The 25,297-nt window shown below is 38.6% G+C and overlaps 1 protein-coding gene across 5 annotated transcripts in view; it reads left to right on the forward strand.

Annotated features, from left to right (window-relative positions):
• Positions 1–25,297, forward strand: part of LOC121281570 (formin-binding protein 1) — a 274,207-nt gene that overhangs the window by 96,025 nt on the left and 152,885 nt on the right. For all 5 annotated transcript variants that reach the window (XM_041194555.1, XM_041194557.1, XM_041194556.1 and 2 more), the window contains exons 3-4: positions 7,363–7,419; positions 8,857–9,004. In XM_041194555.1, coding sequence (XP_041050489.1) covers positions 7,363–7,419; positions 8,857–9,004 — 205 coding nt within the window. The remainder of the gene's footprint in view (positions 1–7,362; positions 7,420–8,856; positions 9,005–25,297) is intronic.

Below are 25,297 nucleotides of genomic sequence, written 5' to 3' on the forward strand. Positions count from 1 at the left end.
TGTTGCATTTGTCTTACTGCTTGTTCCCAAGGTTTGTGAGATCTGGCGGCCTCCTGTGCAAACTATCGTAACATTGATGAATAAATCTTAACAGTCAAAATTAAAATATTTTGATAAAACTAATTTGTATTTGAAAAAATGTATAAAATACTGCTATTTTGGCAGTTTAAAACAATGATAATGTATTCAGGAAAGGTAGATAGAAAATTGAAAAACAGATACAAACAGAAGGTGTGAATGAAGCATGGTGACACAGCATGATGAAGATCAGTTTTGTGCCCATTGTTTTCCAAAGACTGAGTTTCTGATTTCAGCAGATCTGTTATTGGGGTGTGCCAATTGCAGGCATGTCATAGATTTAAAATTATTGGCAAGAAGAACTAGAAGGGAAATGAGAAATTTCTTCTCAAGAGGGCTGTTAAGATCTGGAATTCGCCACCTGAAAGGTTGGTGGAACCAAATTCCATAGAAACTTTCAAAAGGCAATTGACATGTACTTCAAGAAGGCTTATTTGCAGGATTATGGGCAAAAAGGTAAAAACTAAATTGGAAGCTTAATTGCATTGTATTGCATAGTATACCTGCAGTGGTTGTATATTCTTTCCAATCTGTTTCATATGGCCTATAACAATTAGTATGAAAGCAGTATGAAATGGTTAGAGTGCTGTGAAAATACATGATGAGACTGGTGTAATTTATAGTATATTTATAATTGTTGTAAACTTTTCATCTGTAAATCTTTAACAATTGGTATGAAAGCAACATCCAAAGTTTGGCGTACTGTGAAAATGTTTTTTTAAAAGAGTTCATCAAATAAAATTGTTGATTTATCTGATTGATGGGGTAATAGTCGGGAGTTGAAGGGAGCAATAATATAGGCCTTCACTACTGGGCTAGGGAGAACGAAAACAAGATCCTGTTCCAGATTGCCAACCAATGACCCATGTTAGAAAGTACATGTACATATGTCCAGTGAGAACAAGATCAGGTTGGCCTTTCAGCCTCTATGTTTGAATACCCTGGCAGTACTTATTGTTGAGGCTCACAGAAGAAGAGAGGAAGTGGTGGCATAGTGGTATTATCACTGACTAGTATTCGAGAGACCCAGGGTAATGCTCTGGGGAGCCGGTTTTGAACCTCACCATGGCAGGTGGTGAAATTTGAATTCAATAAAAATCGGGAATTAAAAGTCTAATCACGAAGCCATTGCTGGTTGTTGTTAAAACTCATCTGGTTTATTCACATCTTTTAGGGAAGGAAATCTGCTGACCTTACCTGGTCTGGCCTACATGTGACTCCAGACCCAAAGCAATGTGGTTGACTCTTAAATTCCCTCTAAGCAATTAAGGATGGGCAATAAATGCTAGCCTAGCCAGTGACGCCCACATCCCATGAACGAATAATAAAAAAAAATTTGGGCAAGGTATTGAAGAGTGGCTTGTGCCCAAGGAACTGCCTAACCCAGCAATCATTGGTGCCTCAGAAGAGGAAAATATTGACAAAAGGGTCATATTATGTATAGTAGTTTTCAGATGTTAATTAGACAAATGTAAGGAAGGTAAAAGGTAAAGTATAAATTTGCATTTGTTAAAATAAACCATTCAAGACTGCAGGTGAAATCTTGCACCTAGCTAAAAGACGCCAAACAATGTTTATTTTCTGCTTTCTAATAAAATTGGTGGGTTGAAAGGAAGTTGGTAGGAATTCTTTGTTACTGCTTTAAGTATAGAATCTGTAAATTGTATACAAATACAACCAGCAGCTCAGTATTGTGTACAATGTATTACTTTGGTTCTTGAAGAATGGAATTAATGCCATAAAATTGATGGGATGTCCTGACAATGTAATTTTATTATTTCTCTTGCTTATGCACTATTCTCAACCACTAATGCCACCAGTTCAGTAGTAATATTGAAGCTTCCCTATTCCACTATGCATGGTATTTATGTTATTTAAAATATTAGCAGATCTCCTGTGGCATTTCTGACTGAGTCAGAAGTTCTATCAGAACAGGGGCACGATATCAAGAGACCTCAATTTCTCTGCATTAAGGCAGCCTTGGGAACTGGGGTAGGCTAGTATTTCCAGCAAAACTTGAAAACCCTGGAAACAGTAGGGCAGGTACTGGCAAATGGAGAGCAGGACCTCCTGATCTGGGTGCATTGGAGCAGTTTTGTGATCAGGGAGTACAGGGATTGTAGTCTGTGTGAGGATCATGGTAGGGTGGAGTGGAGATGGAGGAGAACCCCAGCATATAGAGTGGGGAAGTTTGGGTTGAGGGTCCTGGGGTTCAACAGGGCTGAGGACTGGATTTTGGAGCATGGGAAGAGTAGAATCTGGCAGTATTATGTTGATTTAGACTCTGCTTCCTCTGATATTATCAGTTCGAACTTTCTGGAAGAGGAACACAGTTTTTCTTTGGCCTCTTTTGAGCCATCAGCCCCCAATCCTCCACTGTATTTCTACTCATGAAACTTCTCTGACTCATCTACAATCCCTTTTCTCTCCTTTGACCACCATCCATTGTTAGCCAGTTCCAGTATTTTTGTTCCTCTCAAAGCATTTAAGCATAAATGTTTAGCTCATTGAACTTATGGGTGGAAAATTATAAGCTAGGGGTGCAGTTTCCTGATTTGCATTTCAGATATATGCTGGGGATATAGAAGTAGGAATTGAATGCTTCATTAGTGACATTTCGGACATATCCATTTTTTATTAAATATATATATTTGTGGCAAACAAACCTTGTATCATAGAATGCTGAAAAATGCATTGTTTACATAGTTTCTACAGTTTCATATAGCTGTCTACATCACATTTAAAATATCTTGCATCTGCATGCACTTCCTTCTGCACAACTTGACTTCCTGCTGTCACACTTGTGTCAGCTTTTTTCTCACTTTCTATTGATATTTCTGTATCTATAATCTGTTTTTCCTATGTAAACTTTTTGTTTTGTTTATACAGTCTGGCCACATTTAATATTAACTGCAATTTTCAAAGCAAAAAAGTTGAATTTTTAAAACATCTACTTACCTGCACCGTGCTTTGGTTGGTGGTTGGAAAAAGGCATTGGTAATCACTTGCATCTGTCAGAAAGATTGTAATTTCTAACATTTGTAATAAAGGAGAGAAATAGACAGAGGAAAGCAGGTAGATGTTTTCTTTCCACATTCTCATGGGAAGTTCTTTAAAAATCCTAAATAGAAAGAGGTCTTTGGGGCCCAGCACTCCATGTTATTGTTTATCCTCTGCACCAGGAACAGTTCTAACTTTGTGTGCCCATCCTGTTTCCAAGTTCTTTATGCCCCTTTCTTTCAGCCACTCCCCATCCTATTCTTAAATGCTGACATAGTCTTTGCTTCGAAATACTAACTCGAGTCCTGCAATCCACAGTTGAGATAAATCTTTCCTTCTTTCTTAACCTCGGGCAAACAAACTACAACCTCACATGATGCTGTTCATAGTTGTTACTGTTCATTGCTATTAAATGAACGTTAAACTTGACTTAGCTAATGCAACCTCTTTCTTTCAAAGTCTTTAAGAAAAAACCCAGAAAATTTAAAATGATCACTCACTGAAGGCATATACTTTTCAACTTGTTAAAATTCTCATCCTTGTCTTCAAATCCCTCTATAGTCCAACCCCTCTCTATCTCTGTAACCTTTTCCAGCTCCAGAACCCTTGAGAAACTCTGCCCTCTTAAACTCCCCCCTCTTCCTATGCCTCACCACTACTGGCTGTGCCTTCAGCTGCCTAGGCCCTAAGCTTTGGAATTCCCTCCCCAGACCTCTCTGCCCCTCTCTACCTCCTTTAAGACCATTCCTATAATCTGTGGCTTTGACCAATCCTTAGGTCAGTTCACCAAATAGCTCCTCCTTTGTTGTCATGTCAATTTTTATCTAATTAAATTCCTAGGAAGTGCTTTGGGATCTTTTCCTGCTTTGAAGGTGATACATCAATTGAAATTTTAGTTGTTATGATCCCTGAACCATGGTGTTTTCTTTAAATATTAGGCCTAAAAGTATCCTCCAGATTGTAAAGGGGGTGAGGTGGGGGGGAATATTCGATTATCTGAATCAGACACTGAATCAGAGTATATCTGCTGTATACCTGTAAAATTTGTAATAACAGCTTTATACAAAACAATGGTATCATACCAGCTATGTATTTGTAATTTTGTGTACTTGAAATACAATTTGATAAGTTGCTTACTGTTCTGATCTGCAGTAGATCAGTTGTTATTTGTGTCGTTTTTGTGATACTACAGCCAAATGATTGTGACTGATTAAGGCCTGTTTCATTTGAGATTTATCATATTTCCCTTTAATCACTGGCCTTTGCAAAATCCCATCTTTAGATTGTTTTAAAAAATGTTTAATTTAATATTATAGTTTATAATCTATAAAAGTAAAATGACTTTGGATAAATGCAAGTCCTCCGTCCCCAGAAACCTAGCAAAAGTTGGCCAACAGCTTTAAAAAAATTGGCAAAAAACACCCCAAAAAGCTGACAGCTCCAGAACAACCTTGATGAGAAATCTGTGGAGGAAAAAAGCATGACCACATGAACACCTGATGGAAGAAATACAAATGTTAAAGCCACAGTTCAAGGGGAGTCCATAGCTCTGTTCTACCAGTGAATGTTGAAATTTTACTTCACAGAGTTATGTATTGTGTATTTTGAGCACTCTATACTTGGATTTATTTTCTTTTTTAAAGGTTAACTCTTTAAGCTGATTGCAACTTAGGTTTTCAACAGACCAACCAAGTCATCACTTATTTCTATAAGTTACCTCAACATTCACCTTGACCAACTTGCGCAAATTCAAAGATACACTGCACTCCCCCTGGGCCCAGTTTAGAGGTACTATAACCCAGCTACTTTCCCTTAAATAGAAACTCCTTTGCTCTAACTTCCCTGTCCTGCAATACTCGAGTGCCGTCAGTACTGCTGATGAGCAGCTTAAAGCTTCTCTTAGCATGAATGGAAGTGAGTTTGGCAGCTGTTATCGTGCAGGCAGGAGTTCCTTAATCTCTTGAAAACTATCTGTTTTACTATCGGTATACAACAGCCAGAATACCTATCATTAGGAACAGTCTGCTCCTGATACATTAAAATTAGAATTCTTGTAGGAGTGAAACTGAAAGAGAGTGGCCTGGGCCACGCTAATTTTAGTCAGAAGACATTGACAGTAGATGTGAAATGTTGATGTCTGGCATGTATGTTGGCCAGCTCTACAATTGATTAACCTGGTGTCAGTCTTGTAAAATTGATATTAAATGTTTTATGTGAATATCTTAGTATAAATATGCCTATATTTGGAAAAAACATTATTTTTATGTTGACCTGTGTTACTTTTTAAAATTGAAACAACTGGATATTCCTAATTACCTTAGTGTGTGTGAGGCATCTTTATGCAGCTGTTTCACTGTTTCATCATTCATTACAGCAATGAAGAAATGGCATCCAATGGATGAAGCATTAAATGAAGGCAACTTTTGAGTGAACATAAAAAATCCCATGTCACTACTCAATGAAGAAGAGGGGATTTCTCAGCATTCCTCCAACTTTCACTTCTAATACACACACACATTTTACCGTTATCAGTCATGCCTTTAACCATATAGGCCGTGTGTTCTGGAATACGCTCCCTAAATTTCTTTGCATCACAAACCTTCCTGACCTCCTTTAAGAGTTGCCTTAAAAATCTACTCCTCTGACCAAGCTTTTAGTCACCTATCCTCATGTTTCGTGATGAAATCCCATCGACCTGAAACCTTACCTCTGTTTCTCTCTCCACAGATGCTGCCTGATCACCTGAGTATTTTCAGCATTTTTTTTTTACTTCAAATATTTCCTTCTTTGCTTTGACTTGATTTTTGTCTTGTAAAAGCATCTTGAGATTTTTTTTGTTTGTTGAAGGCACAAAATAAAAGACAAGTTGTTGATGTATTGGCCAATGGCTGTTCCTCAACAAGTATCTCTCAAACAAATTGCCTGGCATCCGGCAGTTGTGAAAGGCATAATATAAGTGCAAGTTCTTTTTTCTTTCTTAGTTAACAGGTTGATCTTCACTGTGTGGATTTCACTGGTGGCCAGGGAATTCATTCATTATTCAAGATAATTAAATTAAAAGCTCTTTAATCTAATATTCAGGAGGGTGTGTTTGAATTCTAATTAGGATGGAAAAATTAACCATGTACTTTTTAAATAACTTAATGTTTAATTAAGGTTCAAGAATGTCCATGTATTTCTGACAGATAATGTAGACTGCCATATTCATACTGAATAAAAAATATTTGAACACAAACAAGGTTTGTGTGTATTCTGGTGCTATTTGTTCCCATACTACCAATGTAATTGTAGGGATCTGTAGGTGAATGTGTGTTTTGTGCATAACATTGGTACAACTATTAAATTTTATCAGTCCATGTAACATTGTCATAGAGACTTCTGAGCTTTCTGGGGGAAGCAACTGGTGCTGGTTTGCAGTCCTGGTCACACACTGATGCTGGTTTGAACCCATAAATCAGTGAAATGTGATTCAGTGCTACTTATTATCAATTTATGCCCACTAATAGGATTTAGACTGCAGGCTTCTTTGTGCGCCATAGACTTGTTCAATATCTATTTGAAAACATATAGTGCAAGAATACCAGCATTTTGATAGTTAACCAGTGACTGCCATAACTTTGTGCACTTTTATTGATGCTTGTGCAATTGTGATTACAGAAGACTGAACTTCATGCATTGACTCCTGCTTTATATTGTTAAAACTGTCTCCTATTCTAGCAGCATAGGAACATTAGAAAGAGGAGGCCATTCAGCCTCTGGAGCATGCTCCACTATTCATTTAGATCATGGTTGATCTGTACCTCGGCTCCCATTTACCCACTTTGCTCCAAATCCCTTATTTACCCAACAAAAAACTCTCTCTTAATCTTGAAAGCTCCAAGTATCCTAATATCCCCAGTCTCTTGGAGAGTTTAAGATTTCTACTACCCTTTGTCTGAAAATGTGTTTCTTGATTTGGCTGTTAGATGACCTGGCTTTAATTTTAATGTTATGTCCCCTTATTCTTGACTCCTCCATCGGAAGAAATAGCTTATCCATATCTTTTTGTCTCTCTACTCCACTTTCCTCCTTTTAAAATATGTAGTTAATTGTATGATGATGTATATCTGGAATAAATTATTATTTGAAACCAATGTTTATTTTGCTTTGATTCAAAAATCCTGTAGTGCCATGAGGATGCACTATGAAGCAAATGGGTTTATTAAGTAAGCAGGTACTTGTGCTATACAGCTTAATTCGCAAAACCTTTTTGAGTTAATCTAGCTTATTTGTATTATTCTTCAGGAATCTTTCAAAAAAGTATCAGCCGAAGAGGAACTCCAAAGAAGAGGAGGAACAGAGGTGTGTTCCTTTCAGATTCAAAATAGCAATACAATCTTTTAATACTTCAAATACAGCAAAGGCATCCAGATACAACTGGTGTTATCTGTAATATTCTATCTTACTTTGTTGTAAATGATAATGTGAGTCACCTGTGCTTTCAAATTAGTCTTCCTAAAATCTAAAAATCAAAAAGTAGATTTTTAGAAAACTAGAACTTGTAGCAATGTTTTATTTTATGTACAAGGGTAATTATTTTTCAATATAAAGAAATGACTCTTAGGGGTGGCTGGTGGGGTGATGTTAGCAGGGTTTTACTGGAAGTAGAAAAATATTTTGAGGTTCAACATCAATAGTTCTTTAAAAACTTGAGCTTGTTCATACATAAAGGAAAAAGTAATTTGTGAGAATGTTGAAAATTAGATAATATATAAAAAAACAAAAAAATTTCCTATCTGTTGGGCAACATTTGAGTTTTTGATCCATCCCCTTTCCCTATTTCTTCTATGGATACCTATTGGATTTCAATTGTGGTGCATGTAAACTCAGAATAATTTTTAGGCTAATACTGCTGAAAGAAATTTTCCCTGAGTTAATCCTTTAAACACAAATGAAAGCTTAGGACATGGGCAAGGTGGAAAAGTTAATTACTGTAACCTAGTTTTGTCTTGTGAAGTAGCACACTGGTAAATTACAGAAGTTGCCAACTGTGGTAGTGTTAACACCTTCTGATGAGTGGAGGAGACAGACAATAAATCATAGGGTAATTCAAACCTGGTTAATCTAATGTACTACTTATCATCTTGTTATACAGTGGTAGTGTGAAAGTCTGGGACTTTTAATCTGTAAGATATTAAATTGATCAAAATGACTAGAAGAACAGAACAAAGAAAACCATGAGAGGGAATGAAAAAAAACACTGCTTCTTCCGTCAACGTAAGACCATGGCTTTGGTTTCTAAATCCTACCTTTCCCCTGAGAAACTGCTAATGGATTGCTAATGTAAGCAGAGAAAATGACCTAAACTGACCACTTACCATCTTGTTTATCCTACAAATCAAAAACCAATGATCACAGGAATGTTTTAAACCAATATATGCATTTGTTTTTACTTGGTGATATTACTTGGTGCCAATATTGCCCGAGTTATTTGGATGATATACAAAATCCTCAACACTAAATTGATCTGCTTTGAATGCATTCTCTCTTGTAGATCAGTTTCTGTTTGCCTGTACATATCAATTGTTAAAACATTCTCAGAATAAGATATTATGACATAATTACAATTCGTATTTTAGGAAATTTGGGAAGTCAACACATCCAATTTTTGGAAGTTCAGGATAAATTTTCAAAGTAGTTTACTTCTAGGCTTACTAACCCTGTGATCCTCAATTTAAAATTTTTGGAATTGAGTTTTTAAAGAACAAGTAGACTATAACTGAATACATTATTTTATAGATACACATCATGTCAAGCATTTTTAGCTGTTCTGAATGAAATGAACGACTATGCAGGCCAGCATGAGGTGATCGCTGAGAACATGAGTGGGCTAATATTTGCCGAGCTGTCACGCTATATCCAGGAGCTCAAGCAAGAGCGGAAATCGGTAACTTCTGTGTATTGCTTATTGCTGTTATTAATATAAATTGCTTTAGAAGGATTGAACTCTTAATTAAACTCTTTGTAAATTTTAAGGATCATTTCTGACATCTCCTAAAGTGGACAGAAAAAAAGTCAGCAGGAATTAAGTTTTTTATTATTTACGAAAGAATAAAATTTGCCATTTTCACCTGCGTCAATTCAAAATTCAAGATTTATTTTAATGGTGTTGATGAATTTTTTGCTCATTGATGCTCTTAGTGATATTCTAGTATCTTTGTATTTTACCTGAGGATTAATGGGATAAGCTTTTTCTAAGATAACCATCCAGAGATGTTGAAAGTTCACACGGGTTAATTATGTAACAATAAAAATTCACTACGATAAGAGTTTGGGATACACCGCTTACAGTCAAGTTCTTATGACTCAACGAGTAAACCATGTGGTGTAACATTGAATCTTGCATACCAAGGAGACAAGTGTTTATACATTTGAAGTCAGAAAATCGCAGCCTCTCAGTTACTACAATTGGTTTCAATGTCCCTTGCCTAGGGCTGGGGAGGCAGAGTAAGAGGGGAATGAATGTTTGTGGTCCAGCTAGGAAATAAGTGAACTCTGTTGAAATTGCATTTATGCATATTATAAGTGAGGACAGGTTTGGATTTTGTTGCAAGAGTGAAACACCATGTCAGTGCCAAGCACTTCAAGATAAAGTAGTTACATGCAAAGTAGCATTTCCTCTACTGTACCAAAGGAATGTGTGCCAACCCCAGGTTGAAATGAGTAACCATCCCTATGCTACCGTGTCTTTTTCCATTTCCCATGCTGCAATTGTATTTGCTTTGAGAGTATTTAGTATTGCATATTCGTTTGGTGTTCCTGGAATAGGTCCATATCCTTGCCCATTTGGAACTGGATTGAGAAGAAATTAAAAATAAAGATATTTTCTTTCTTGGAAATATTGTGAACTGTGAGGAGGCTAGTGTTAAACTCTAAAAGGACATGGACAGTTTGATGGAATGGGCAGACAAGTGGCAGGTGAAGTTTAAGGCACAGAAGTGTGAAGTGATCCATTTTGGCAGGGAGAAGGGGAGAGGCAATATAAAATAAAAGATACAATTCTGACAGGATGCAGGAGCAGAGGGACATACGGATATGTTTGCACAAATCATTGAAGGTGGCAGAGCAGGTTGAGACAGCAGTTAAAGCAACATATGGGATCCTGGGCTTTATAAATTGGGGTGTGAAATACAAAAGCAAGGAAGTTGTGATAAACCTGTGTAAAAAAACTAGTTTGACCTCAACTGGAGTATTCTGTCCAGTTCTAGACAGCACATTTGGGATGTGAAGACATTTTAGAGGGTGCAGAAAAGATTGACGAGAATGGTTCCAAGGATGAGGAACTTCAGCTATGTAGAAAGTTTGGAGAAGCTGGGACTGTTCTCCTTGAAGAAGAGAAGGCTGTGAGGAGATTTGATAGAAGTATTCAAAATCATGGGGGGTCCAGACAGAGTAGATAGAAAGAAAACCCTTTCCCTTAGTGGAAAGATCGAGAACTGATTTAAGGTGACAGGCAAAAGAAGCAATGGTGACACAAGGAAAAACCTTTTTATGCAGAATCAAGGAATTGTTGTGACGCATTTGGCCCATTGTGTCTGCACCGACTCTCCAAACGAGCAACTCACCTAATGCCATTCCCCTGCTTTCTCTCTGTAGTCCTGCACATTCTTCCTTTTCAGATAAAAGTCTAACTCCCTTTTGAATGCTTCAATTGAATCTGCCTCCAGCACACTTTTGGGCAGTGCATTCCAGAACCTAACCAGTCGCTGCATGAAAAAGTTTTTCCTCATGTCCTTTTGCTTCTTTTACTAATTACTTTAAATCTGTGCCCTCTTGCTCTTGATGATTTCATGAGTGGAAACAGTTTCTCCATATCTACTCTGTCCGGACCCCTCGTGATTTTGAATACTTCTTTCAAGTCTCGTCTCAGCCTTCTTTTCTCTAAAGAAAACAGTCCTAACTTCTCCAATCTATCTTCATAACTGAAGTTCCTCATCCCTGGAATCATTCTTGTGAATCTTGATTGCACCCTCTCTAATGCCTTCACATCCTTCCTAAAGTATGGTGCTTAGAATGGGACATAGTATTCTAGCTGAGGTCAAACTGGTGATTTACACAAGTTCAACATAATATAAAATTCAACATGAAATCAATGAATGTTTAGGACCTGGAGCACAGTCTTGAGAGTGTGATGGAGGCTGATTCAGTTGTGGCTTTCAAAAGAGACTTGGATCACTATCAGCAGAGGAAAGATTTGCAGGGAGAAGGGTACTGTAAACATTTGATAATGTGCAATGATTTAGCTACAATCATGTGCAATGTTTCATTTTCCATGCAACAAAGAGAATTATCTTTGCATTACATAACCTCAGTGCTGCTGTTCTGAAAATCAATGAAGGGATTGCAAGAAGTAAGTGTGTAAGTTTAGTGATGTTTCTCAGTTCACAGATGTCTGATATTAAGATTTGCATTTGTTTGAATATGCAGCTTCTAGGGTATGTGCACTTGCAAAACTGTATAATGTTCATTGCTCTACAGCCCCTGGCGGATTGTGTTTCTCTTTGTCTCAAAGCTACTTCAGGCTCCAGTTGCCTGCTTCTTTGAGAAATCTCACAGATAAACCCAAAACCAAAGAAACCCCTCCCTCCAATCTATCCCTATGGCAATGTGGCACACCTGGGATGTTCCAGATAGAGATTCAAACTCATTACCTCCTATTCCCAGACCTTCCCGTTGTTCTGCGAAACCATAGGAATAATTTGAACCCCTTATGAAAGCAGCTTTAGACATCTGTGTCTTCAAGAAGCTCACTTCTAACTCTGATCTTGCTAAATAAACATAGGCCGCCCTTTGAATTACAATTATTTCAGATTTGTTTACCAGCATCTCACCAGGTGTTTTCCTTTATTTTGCATTTAAAGATTTCAATCCCCAAACTAAAAGTTATGTTCCTAAATTATATGAACAAAATGAGGCACATGGTTACAAAAATTAGCATCAACTTCAGACCTCCTTTACTCTTTTCAATTTCCCTCACTCAAAAGTGGAACAAATGAGGTAATATGGGAGGCATATCAGCATGGCACTAGAGTTGTTAGGCAACAGACCTGTTTGGATTTGGCTAGTTTGGACTGCAATGCCTGTAGAGTTGTTTTTATTCTATTGGTCTATTGGAAAGTGGTCATTTCATTTGGGCCAAATCCTATTTCACCCATCATTCCTGTCCTTGCAAGCCTACGTTGGTTCTTGATCTTCCACTGTCTCCAATTTAAAATTCTCTTTCACATGTTTAAATCATTACATGGCTTTACCTGTATGTAACTTTGATGGCCTCCAGTTATACAGCCCTATCAAACTGCCCATTCCTCCAACTTTTTATGCACCCGCTTCATTTTGTCTAACCATTGACAGTAACCTAGGCCCCACACTTTCAAATTTTCCCTCCATTTCCCTGTCTTCCTTAAAAGCCACTTATTTGTCAAAACTTTGACTCATCCCAACTAATAGTATCATTTTTGCCTGATTAAACTCCTTTGATGCATCTAAGAATGTGTTCTCTTAACTTGCATTTATTTTGGTGTAAATGCTGTACTTTTGTTGGTTAAGAAACTGACAGTATAAACCAGATACAAATCTTTTTAATCATAATTACTTACCCTCTAAGACTGAAGCATTCTCTCCAGCCAGAAGGATGTACTCAGCTCCTCCAATGGCCAAGGGGGAAAAAAAAACATTTCTCAGTGTAGTGCAATGTCATACAGTCCAAAAGCTCCCATATCTGATACTGATTCATACTGAATTAATGAATTGCAGCTTGGGCAACAATAGGGTACTGCAGTTGGCCTCAGTGCCACTCAGCTAGGGAGGGGAAATTAGTCATGGCTCTTTGTTTCTCATTGCTATTCAGCATGGGAGAGAATTTGTGCAAGTGCACATTCTCAATTAGAATTGGCTAGTCAAATAGCTTTCAGACATTTTTCTCAGCTCATAGTTGAAAACATGACTATTTGAGTTCATGGACTTTTACTCCAGCTTCTGGCAACATCTTTCAAAAAGTGGGAAAATGTAAAAATCTGTATTGAGTAAAACTCCAGATATTTATGATATGAAGGCCAGAGACATCCTTAAGCCATTGACACAAAATACAATTCATGAGCATTTTTAGCTCAGGAGTGAAGTAATGATTTCTGAAGGAATTGAATGCTGGTTTTATGTAAAGATTAAGAGTGAATTATGGAATCAGAAATTCTTAGTTGGCTAGAAGACATGTAGAATATTTTCCCAACATTCCAATAACCACACAGACAAAGTTCAGCTAAATAAGTAATTTATTTAGAGAATTAAACGAATGATTTAGTTTTCAATTCTGCAAATCTAGATCCCTTTATAGGGTAATGTAAACAAGTTGTCAAAAAAGCAATACAAATAACAGTGACTGCATTGATTTAATAGCCCTAGTTGGATTAACAAATAAATTGAGGATTAATTATGTACTTCATGTTGCTGTAAACTATTGAAGATTGATATTTTATTTCAATCTAGTTAGCATAGTGGGATGTGTACTAATAGTCCTGGGGTGCCTGTATATGTGCCTTACCTGCTGTCTTGGCACCCCAAATGGAATCTAAGGTTCCATATGAAGCCTGAACACTCAGACTAGGTGTGCACTAATGGAGCTATCATTATCCTCAGAAAAGCAGAGGGGGAAATAATGGTATAGTGGTAATGTCACTGGGCTAATAATCCAGAGGCCCCAGCTAAAACTCTGGGGGGCACAGGTTCAAAGTTCACCATGGAAGCTGGTGAAATTTAAATTCAGTTAATAAATCTGGAATTGTAAACTCATCTTTATAATGGTGACCATGAAACTATTATAAAATTCCAACTGGTTCACAAATGTACTTTGGGAAAGGAAATCTGCCATCCTTACCTGGTCTGACCTACATGTGTTTCCAGACCCACAGTATGCAGTTGACTCTTAACTGCCCTCTGGAATGGCCTAGTAAGCCAAGGGCAATTAGGGATGGGCAACAAATACTGGTCTTGCCAGTGACACCCACTATCCATGAAAGAATGAAAAAAGAACAAATTTGCCATGAGCCAGCCTTGACTCTAGGAATAGTAATGCTAATTTCAATTGTTGCGAAGTATGTTTATTTCATGTAATTACCACACTGAGTAAGGCATCATTGTAAATGACAGCATGTGTAAAAAAAAAAAGCAGTAAAAGTGAAAAGGCTGATCAGCTGAAAGATGTTTCATTACACTTGAAACCAACATTGGAGTCAATATTTTAATGTTGATTAACAAGCTATGCATTTCCAATGTGTTCTGCTTTTATGAAAAAAATTATGGTAATGTATTCAAAAGAAAGGGCAAGGTGGCCAGCAGCAAAGTACATTGGCATATTTGCTATATCACTGAGTAGTTGGTTGTAGATTTTGTCCCAAAAACCTCGTGATTGTCATCTACCTGTTTTGGAGAGGGGGTGTAGTGGTTTCAGTTGAGATCAGGGAACTCAGTATAGAAGCTTCAAAAGCTATTTATAGGGGTAAATGAACAAATTACCAAAACACAGCAAAAGTTACACTGACTAGATTGTAACACTAACTATTTTAAAATGAATTTACAACACTCCTATGCTGTACAGTGTTATTTGTTCCATACAGAACACAAGTGGACAGATGTTTTAGAGAGAACTTGGTTAATTCTGCAATGTAACAAACTTGAAGTTGTTCTCTGATAACAACTCAAAACAAAACTTATGTATCTTGTTTACACTCTTGTAAAAAAGGAGTCATATAACAATGTAGGTCATAACTATGGAGCCTTGTCTGAAGGATTCAAAATCAGAAACTGTTGTCATTCACTCATGTGCATTGCAGCAGAACTAAGACTCCCAGTCAGATTTGCTTCTCGATAACCAATTGTAGCATCCCAAACAGTATGATAACTAACTCAGCACATGGGATTGCACTTTCAGCCTTAGGGTTTTTAAAATGTAGTTTTAATCTAATAACTCAATTTTCTGTGATTCTGAAAACAATTCATGTTTCAGTCCTCTACAATTAAATTTGTTTTAATCATGGTTGTGCAACATACAGTCAGTGGGCCAGAGTCTAGCCCGCCAGGGTTTCTAACCGGTCCGCGAACTAGTGCTCAAAATACACGCAAGCAGAAATAAGATTCTGTAAGGAACTGCTCCTCCAATCAAGGCTGTTTCTCTCCTGCAATTGCTGATTGTTTCTCCCCTAGTAAGCCTGTCTACGACTGGAGTACCAGTGAGCACTAGGAAGACGTTTCTCCCCTAGTGAGCCTGTCTATGACTGGAGGACCAGTGGGCACTAGGAAGATTTTTCTCCCCTAGTGAGCCTGTCTACGACTGGAGGACTAGTGAGCACTAGGAAGATGTTTCTCCCCTAGTAAGCCTGTCTATGACTGGAGTACCAGTGAGCACTAGGAAGACGTTTCTCCCCTAGTGAGCCTGTCTATGACTGGAGGACCAGTGGGCACTAGGAAGATTTTTCTCCCCTAGTGAGCCTGTCTACGACTGGAGGACTAGTGAGCACTAGGAAGATGTTTCTCCCCTAGTGAGCCTGTCTACGACTGGAGGACTAGTGAGCACTAGGAAAGTGAGAAGAATAGAAAGGCACTATTACCATTTAAATAGAGAGATTTCAGAACTCGGTGGTACAGAGGGACCTGGGTGTCCTGGCACATGAATTACAAAAAGTTAGCATGCAGGTACAGCAAGGGAAGCCAAATGGGATGTTGGCATTTATTGCAAGGGGAATGGAATACAGCAGCTATGCAGGGCCTTGGTGAGACCACATCTGGAATGCTGTGTATAGTTTTGGTCTCCTTATTTGGAAAAAAGGAGAAATTGCATTAGCAGTTTAGAGAAGGTTCACTCAAATCATTCCTGGGATGAGGGGCTTTTGTTATGAAGAAAGGTTGAACAGGTTGGGGCTATACCCATTGGAGTTTAGAAGACTGAAGCATGTAAGATCCTGAGGGGATTTGATGGGGTAATTAATGGGAAGATACCAGGGACAGTTTAAGAATAAGAGATATACTGTTTAAGACAGGGATGAGGATTTTTTTCTTCTCCCCTCAAAGGGCCAGTCGTATGTGGCATGGTCTTCCTCAGAAGAGCAGTGGGGGCTGGCAGAACCCTTAACTGCATCAACAGGCAGAGGGATCTGGGTGTACAGGTCCACAGGTCACTGAAAGTGGCAACACAGGTGGATAAGGTAGTCAGGAAGGCTTATGGCATGTTTGCCTTCATTGGCAGGGGTATTGAATATAAAAGCTGGGTAGTTAGGCTGCAGCTGTATAGAACCTTGGTCAGGCCACACTTGGAATATTGCGTGCAATTCTGGTCACCACATTACCAGAAGGATATGGAGGCATTGGAGAGGGTGCAGAGGAGGTTTACCAGGATGCTGCCTGGTCTGGAGGTTATTAGCTATGATGAGAGGTTGGAGAAACTCGGATTGTTCTCACTAGAGTGACGGAGATTGAGAGGTGACTTGATAGAAGTTTACAAAATTGAGTGGCATGGACAGAGTAGATAGAAGCTTTTTCCCAGGGTGAAAGAGTCAATTACTAGGGGACAGATTTAAGGTGAGAGGAGAAAATTATAGAGGAGATGTGCAGGGCAAGTTTTTTTTTTAAATACACAGAGGGTAGTGAGTGTCTGGAATTCGCTGCCAGAGATGGTGGTGGAAGCAGATACGATAGTGGTGTTTAAGAGGCAGCTTGACAAACACATGAATAGGATGTGAAGAGAGGGATATGGATGCCAGAAGTGCAAAATGTTTTAGTTGCTGGGCAATATGATTGGCGCAGGCTTGGAGGGCCAAAGGGCCTGTTCCTGTGCTGTACTTTTTTGTTCTTTGTGTGGTAGTGCTCAGCTTGAGGCCTGAGCACCAGAGCAGTGTTGGGGAGGGGGAGAAGAGACTGAGGGTGAGGCTGCCTGCTGGGTGGGGGAGGAGGGAGAAGACATCAAAGGGTATGGGGAATGCGCAGGATTATGGCATTGGGATAGAGGATCAGCCATGTTTGTATTGGATGGTGGATCAGGCTCAAAGGGCTGAATGACCTACTCCTGAACCTAATTTCTATGTTCCTAAGAGGCTAGGAAAAAGCTGTCTGACGGGGGTGGGAGCAGTTAGGAAGTTGATAGTGTCCTCTATGATTCTATGGAGAGGTGGTGAATGGTGGCATAGTACTTAACCATTGAATCCAATCCTCTACCATACAATTTACAGCAAAGATCACTGATCAGAAATCAAGAGCAGAATGATTTCTTTCACTTTAGTCAGGAGTAATGAGACTAATTATAGCATGCTTGCTTCCAGCCTAGGTAAGGTCATCCAGTCAGCACTTGAATGGAATTTTCCTAATCTGTGGGAGTTGTTTCTGCATGTTGCAATGCCTCCAACTTTGAGACTGCAAGGAAGTTTTTTTCTTTACTACCTTGGGAATATATGCATGGCATGGAGAAATACATTTTCATAAAATGAGTGCATGCTCTATTGTGCAAAATGTGACAGGATGATAAGAGTGTAGGTAAAGTTTTATTGATGTTGGTTTAAAATAAAGCACTTGGGTGATATCCAAATGCTTGTCATTTTTGTTGCACTCTGTCTAAATTTCCTGACTCTGATTTCAATATGGTATAAGTGTAGTCTGTTTTTACACTTTTGAAAACCTGAATGGATGGTGCAAAAGTAGTAACTATTGCTGTGGAAGGATGGAGGAGAAGTCACTTTCATTATTAGCAGAGAACTGTTTCCACATGTTCATACCATGTAATTTATCACTGTTTGGGCTCATGTAACCATTTATTTATTTCTTCATTAATACCTAGATATGCTTTCTTAAAAGCGGCAGACATGTTTAGGGAGGGAATCTGCATTAGTATGTGCTTTGGGGAGGAGTTGATCTGATCTGTCAGCAGAAAGCCACCATACAGGGTTGTGTATGCATAGGCAAATGAGGTGTGATTCAAATGCATGAAGGCAATTGTCCAGTCATTTAGGAATCACCTACCACCATTGTAGTAACTACAATGCTGGACATCTTATTAAATCAATGTTCAATATAGTCATGAGAAAGTAAGCTAATAAACTAGTATTCTCATTTGAAGTTTGTTAATGAAAACTGCAAAGTATGTGCATTTTTATGAATGACAAGATAAATTTCTATTGCCTTATCTTTGAAATTTTCACACTGGCCCCTGAGTGAGAAAGAAATTGAAATTTGACCCTTCACACAAAGTTTAGGCACCCCTGGTTAAAATAAAGTGTGTGCATAAAAATATGTTTCTCCAAAATAAACAGTTTGATATGGATCAAAATATTAACTTTGAATTTGCTGCAAAGTTATGACCCATAATCTGATATTTTTGCAGTCAGTCCATCATTCATAGCCTGCAGCTCAATGAGTAAATGGGTGGTAGAGTTTTGATTTGTGGTAATCTGTTTCTATTTTTTAAAAAACCAAAAAATGGAGATTGTTACAATACTGCTTAAGGAAAGGGGCTTGCTCTTCACATGCTCACTGCCTTATTAACAAATTCATAATTAACAAGTTGAGTATAAAGGAAACCTGTAATGTATTGATTTATATGAATTGCTGTCTTTAGAATCTGGTGTTTGATGCAATTCAGCTTTATGGTAAACTTTTAAAACTTTGTTTCTTGTAAGCATTGATTTTTGTTAAGAAATCAAAATGAAGGGCCAAGCTGTATCTTGAAAAGGACATAAAGTTTAAAAAGAATACAATATAAGACAAAGTAAATAAAAAAGGGGGGTTGATTCTGCATAACATGGCATTATGAACCAGGAAAACAGAATAATGAAAGCTGGGAAGAAAAGCACACTATTTGTAGCTTGAGTTTATGCCAGTTGTGTAGGTAGATGAAATTACTGAATTAAACAATGACTCTTTAAAAAAAACCTCTTCTCAAGCTGGGCTTTTGTCCCCCTATGGTGTCTCTCCCAATTACCCATTCTTCATGCAGTTCAGAAAAGTGAATGTCAGCTGGCTATTCTGCCATGTAGAACATCATAGTTGAATGAGCTCCTATCTTCACCTAAAAATGTAGGGAATATTTGGTAGCTTTCAGGAGTCTTTGCCCTATATGGTTTGCCCCCTCACCAGCCCACATTGCTGAGACCAACTATTTGCACTTAGCTCATGCTTGTCAGAGAAGTCTAAGTCAGCAGAGGCTGAAGATTGAACATCTGCATTCAGTTCCACAGTGGGCAGTGGGCTTTACCAACTGAGCATTAAGGGAAGTGAAATAAAGTGTTCATTAATAGATAGTGAACATGGCTTGATACAGTTTAAGAAATATCACCCTTGACCATTAAGTATGCATATTTCATATTGCACCATTAACTAGATGAAGTAGCCACACCCTTGATTTCTAACTGAAGGAGGATGAAACTAGGAATGATGACATTGAAAGTATAAAATATTAAGGATTTTACAGGGTGAAAACTAGGTTTGAATTTGAGTATTAAATGTTACAGTTTACAAGTATGCATATTTTCTGATGGTTAACTACTTTTAAAAATTGTTGAAGGCTGAAATGTACAGTATTAAAGGTTAATTCATAATTTAGTTTTCTGAAAAATTAAAAGCATGTGTTGCTTTGCTACTGCCATATCTGCTGAAAGTACCCCATGCTGTTGCTTGGTACCTCATGTAAAATTCTACAGATCAGTCCTGATAATTTGATCAACAGTTATACACAACTACATTCCAGCAGAGAAAAGCAAAATACTGTGGATGCTGGAAACCTGAAACAATAACAAAAGTAACTGGAAAAACTCAGCAGGCCTGACAGCATCTGTGGGAGAGAAAGACCATTAACGTTTTGCATCCATATGACTCTTCAGAACTAAAGAAAAATAGAAATGAGGTGAAATATAAAGGTGTTTGAGGGGGGTGGGACAGGTAGAGCTGGATAGAGGGCCACTGAAAGGTGGAGGCAAAGAAGCAATTGCCAAAGATGTCATAGACAAAAGGACAAAGGTGTTGACAGTGGTGATATTAGCTAAAGGATGTGCTAATGGTGATATGGGAAGGTGCCATGGGAGGGAGTTGGTGTTGGGGGTGATGGAGGAGTGGCCCAGGTTGTCCCTGAGGGAATGGTCCCTATGGAATGCTGACTGGAGGGTGAAGGGAAGATGTGTTTAGTGGTGGCATCATGCTGGAGTTGGTGGAAATGGTGGAGGATGATCCTTTGAATGCAGAGGATAAGCGAGGACAAGGGGGCCCTATCATGGTTCTGGGAAGGAGAGGAAAGTGTGAAGGCAGATGTGCAGGAGATGGGCCAGACACAGCTGAGGGCCTTATCAACCACTGTGGGTTGAAAACCTTGGTTAAAGGAAGGAGGAAGACATGTCAGAAGAACTGTTTTGGAAAGTGGCATCATCAGAACAGATGCGACAGAGGTGAAGGAACTGAGAGAATGGGATGGAGTCATTACAGGAAGCAGGGTATGAGGAGCTGTAGTTGAGGTAGCTCTGGGAGTCGGTAGGCTTGTAATGAATATTGATGGACAGTCTATCACCAGAAATTGAGACAGGGGGGTCAAGGAAGGGAAGTGTCAGTTATGGACCATGTGAAAATGATGGAGGGGTGGAAAATGGAAGCAAAATTAATAAATTTTAAGGTCCAGATGAGCATGAAGCAGCACTGAAGCAGTCATCAATGTACTGAAGAAAGTTGTGGGAGGTGGCCTGAGTAGGATTGGAACAAGGAATGTTCCACATACCCCATAAAGAGACAGGCATAACTGGGGCCCATGTGGCATCCCAGCAGTATTATTTAAAGGCTTAGCAAATTTTTAGTGGATTTAATGCACTATTAGAAGAATCAAATTTTAACAAACAGTGCAGTCAAGTGTCCACGGCACCATGTACATCTTAGTTATTGCTGTAAATTAATGAAATATTTAGAGTTTAGTAGGGAAGCTTGAAGAGCTCAAAGATGCTAAATCTTTCTAAATTAATCATATTGCACAGAAGGTGGTTATTTTTCCTGTTGTGCCTGTGCCAGCATTTTGGAAGAGCAATCAAATTAGTCCCACACCCTGCTCCATTTTCATAGCCATTCAGAATTTTTACTTTCCAAGTATAGCAAATTCCCTGTTGTTCTGCATAATTTTGATCATTCTTTGGTCTGTCTAATTTTCTTCACAGGCTGAGACTGAGTTCAATCATGTCTTATCCTGAAAGTTGTGTTAGATACCTTTTCCAATCCATTCTGCTGCTTGATTCCATTCCACTACAGAAATATGGTTTTGTGAAGGATGCAATACTTTAAATATAATATTGGAGTGTATCACAACAGTGGAAAATGTACAAGGACATAATGATAAAATGTATAAACCAATTTAAGTAATGAGGCATATATTAGTTTACCACTTCACAGTATGCCCAAATCATGGGTGTATTGCAATTCATGATGTCACTGTGTAGATATGTTTTTAATTGTTCATAGCCACAAATGCAGCTTTCACCTGGGCCATAAACCTACGGGTGAAGTCTCACATTTGATCCTTGAAAACAGTTCAGTCTTAATTTTTCTTTTGGTGTATATTTACTTATCCATTTAATTTTTATGGCAGTGATCTGCAGTTTCAGTAATGTTCCAATTTCTAAATGACTCCTGGTACAGAGTATTTTTATTGTTTCATAGGAAGTTCTGGAAAATTGTACTCATTAACTGAATGCTTTTCCAGCTAAAGCTAGCTGAATTACAAAACAACCTACTCAAGCTCCCACATATCTTTAGTCCTACCTTTTTCAATCCTTCACTTCTTTATGTGCTTCTTCATTTAGCTGATTTTTTTTTTTGTTTGGTTGCACATTTTCTCTGCCTGTTTGCTGGCTCCTGATGTATAATAAATTTGATACTTGCATTGTGTTAGGCTTCATGTTGATCTATCTCAAAGTGCTTTAGACAAGCAACAGCTTAAATTTACATATTAAATATATATTACATATTAAAACATTCCCTAGGCACTTCACAAAAACTTTATAAAGCAAAATTAGACACAATCACTTGAGAAGGCATTAAGGTAGATGACTAAAAACTTGGTCAAGGTCAGTTTTAACAATACCTTAAGGCAGAAAAAGAGGTGCAAGTCAGAGGGGTTTAGGAAGGCAATTCTAGAACTTAGGGCCTAGGCAACTGAAGGCATGGCAACCAACAATGAAGCAATGAAAATTTGGTTGCTCAAGAAGTCAGAATTACATGAATGGAGGTATCTCCGAGGTTTGTGAAGCTGGTGGAGATTAGTGATAGGGAGGAGCAAGGCCATGAAAGGGGTTGAAAACAAAGATGAGAATTTTAAAATCAAGGTATTGCTTGACCAAGAGCCAATGCACTTCAGCAAGCAAGTAATAGGAGAACAGGACTTGGTGTGAGAACATGAGCAGCAGAGCTTTTGATGACCCCAAGTTTACAGGAGGGTACAGTTTGGGAGACCAACCAGGAATGTGTTGGAACAGTCAAATCTCAAAGTAACAAAAGCATGAATGACGATTTCAGCATTAGTTGGACTGAGGCAAAGTAAAGTCTAGCGATTACATAGATACAGAAATAAGTGGCCTTTGTGATGGCATGGACATGTGACCTGGAGCTGATCTCAGGCTCAATCCAAGCTTGTGAGCTGACTGGGCAACATGTAGATAAAAAGAACTAAGGATAGATCCTTGAGGAACACCAGAGATAATGAGACAGAAGTGGGAAGAGAAGCCATTGCAACTGATTCTCTGGCTACAAATAGATAGGAAAGGAACCAGGTAAATATGATCATGCCCTGCTAGATGACAATGGAGAGGATTGGAGGAGGATGGTGGTGTTAGCCATGTCAAAGGCTGCAGACAGGTCAAGGAGGGATTGTGTACCTTTGATGGTCACAGAATTGTTATGGTGTGGAAGGAGGCCATTATGCCCAGCATGTGTGCACCAGCTCTGATCATTTTAACTTAATGCCACTCTCCTGCCTTTTCCCTGTAACCCTGCAGTGTTTCTATTTAGATAATAATCCAATGCCCTCTTGAATGCCTCAATTGAACCTGCCTCCACCACATTCCCAGGCAGTGTATTCCAAACCCTAACTACTCACTGTGTGAAAAACTCTCACCTCACATTTGCTTCTTTTTGCAAAACACTTTAAAACTGTGCCCAAGTTAATCGTAACCTCCCTGCTCTTGTACTCTATACTCCTATTAATGAAACCTGGAATACTGTATGCTTTAGAAACATCTCTCTCTACCTGTCCTGCCACCTTTAATGACTTGTGTACATATGTATCCAGGTCTCTGCTCCTGCAAACCTTTTAGAATAGAATCCTTTATTTTATACTGTCTCTCCATGTTCTTTGTACCAAAGTGTATCACCTCACACTTCTTTGCATTGAGCTTCATCTACTACCTATCTGCCCACTCCACCTACATGTTAATGTCCTTTTGAAGTTCTGCACTGTCTTCCTCAGAGTTAACAACTCTCCCTCCCAAGTTTTGTGTCATCCACAAACTTTGAAATTGCCCCCCGCACACAAAGATCTAGATCATTTATATAATATTTCAGGAAGAGCAAGGGTCACAATACTGACTACTGGGGAACTCCACTACAAACTTCCTTCCAGCCCAAAAAATACCCATTAACCATTACTGTTTCCTATCCCTCTGCCAATTTTGTATCCACATTGCTACTGCCCCTTTTATTCCATGACCCATAACTTTCCTCAAGTCTGTTGTGTGATACTGTCGAACGCCTTTTGGAAGCCCATATACACCACATCAATGACCTTGCCCTCATCCATCTCTGTTACCTCTTCAAAACACTTCAGCAAGTTAGTTAGATATGATTTTCCTTTAACAAATCCATGCTGGCTTTTTGAATCAATCCACATTTTTCCAACTGATTGACCTAGTCTATCCCAAATAATTGTTTCTGGAAGTTTCCCCACCACCTAAGTTAAACTGACTGGTCTGTAATTACAGGGCAGACTTTTACAACCTTTTTTGAACAAGGGCATAATGTTTGCAATTCTCCAGCACCTCCCCCAAATCCTGGAAACATTGAAAGATTATTGTCAGCACCTCTGCAATTTCCACTCACTTCCTTCAATATTCTTGGATACACCTCATCCATTCCTGGTGCCTTATCAACTTTAAGTACTGACAGCTTATCTAATACCACCACCTTATTAATTTTGAGCCCTTTTCTCCTCCTCTGTCACCATGGCCTGGGTGGCATCTGCCTCGTAGATAAAGACAGCTGTAAAGTATTCATTTAATATGTCATGCCTCCTGCCTCTGTGAATCCCCTTTTCAGTCCTACTCCTTTTTACCACCCTTTCACTATTGGTGTGCTTATAGAACACATTGGGATTTTGTTTTATGTTAGCTGCCAGTCTTTTTTCATAATCCCTCTTTGCTTCCTGTAATTGTTTTTACACATCTCTTGCAAACCTTCTGTATTCAGCTTGGTTCTCAATTGTATTTGCTACCTGACACCTGTCGTTAGCACAAATTTTCTTCTTTAACTTAATTTCTATCTCCTTTGTCATTCAGGGAGCTCTGGATTTGTTTGTCCTACCCTTCCCTTTTGAGGAAACATACCTTGACTGTGCCCAAGCCATCTCCTCTTTGAAGGTAGCCCATTGTTCAGCTACTATTTTTCCTGCCAACCTTTGGTTCCAGTCTAACTGGCCCAGCTCCATTCTTGCCCCATTGAAGTCCGCTCTCTGCCAATTGATTATTCTTACTCTAGATTGACCAATGTCATCCTAAACTTTACAATACAATGATCACAGTCTCCCTGAATGTTCCCCCACTGTCACTTGACCTACTTGGCCCACCTCGTTCCCAAGAACCAGGTCTAGTAGTGCCTTTCTTGTTGGACTGGACACATACTGTAGGAAACTCTCCTTAACACAATCTAGGAACACTTGTCCCTTACTACCACTATCCCAGTCTATATACAGATAATTAAAGTCCCCCATTATAACTAATTAAAGTCCCCCATTATAACTAATTAAAGTCCCCCATTATAACTAATTAAAGTCCCCCATTATAACTAATTAAAGTCCCCCATTATAACTACTCTGATGTTTACACCTCTAATTTCCTTGCAGATTTATTCCTCTATATCCTTTCCACTAGCTGGTGGTCTATATATTAGACCGAGCAATGTAATTGTACCC

Source organism: Carcharodon carcharias, chromosome 8, assembly GCF_017639515.1.
Source record: "Carcharodon carcharias isolate sCarCar2 chromosome 8, sCarCar2.pri, whole genome shotgun sequence".
In the NCBI taxonomy this organism is placed as follows: domain Eukaryota; kingdom Metazoa; phylum Chordata; class Chondrichthyes; order Lamniformes; family Lamnidae; genus Carcharodon; species Carcharodon carcharias.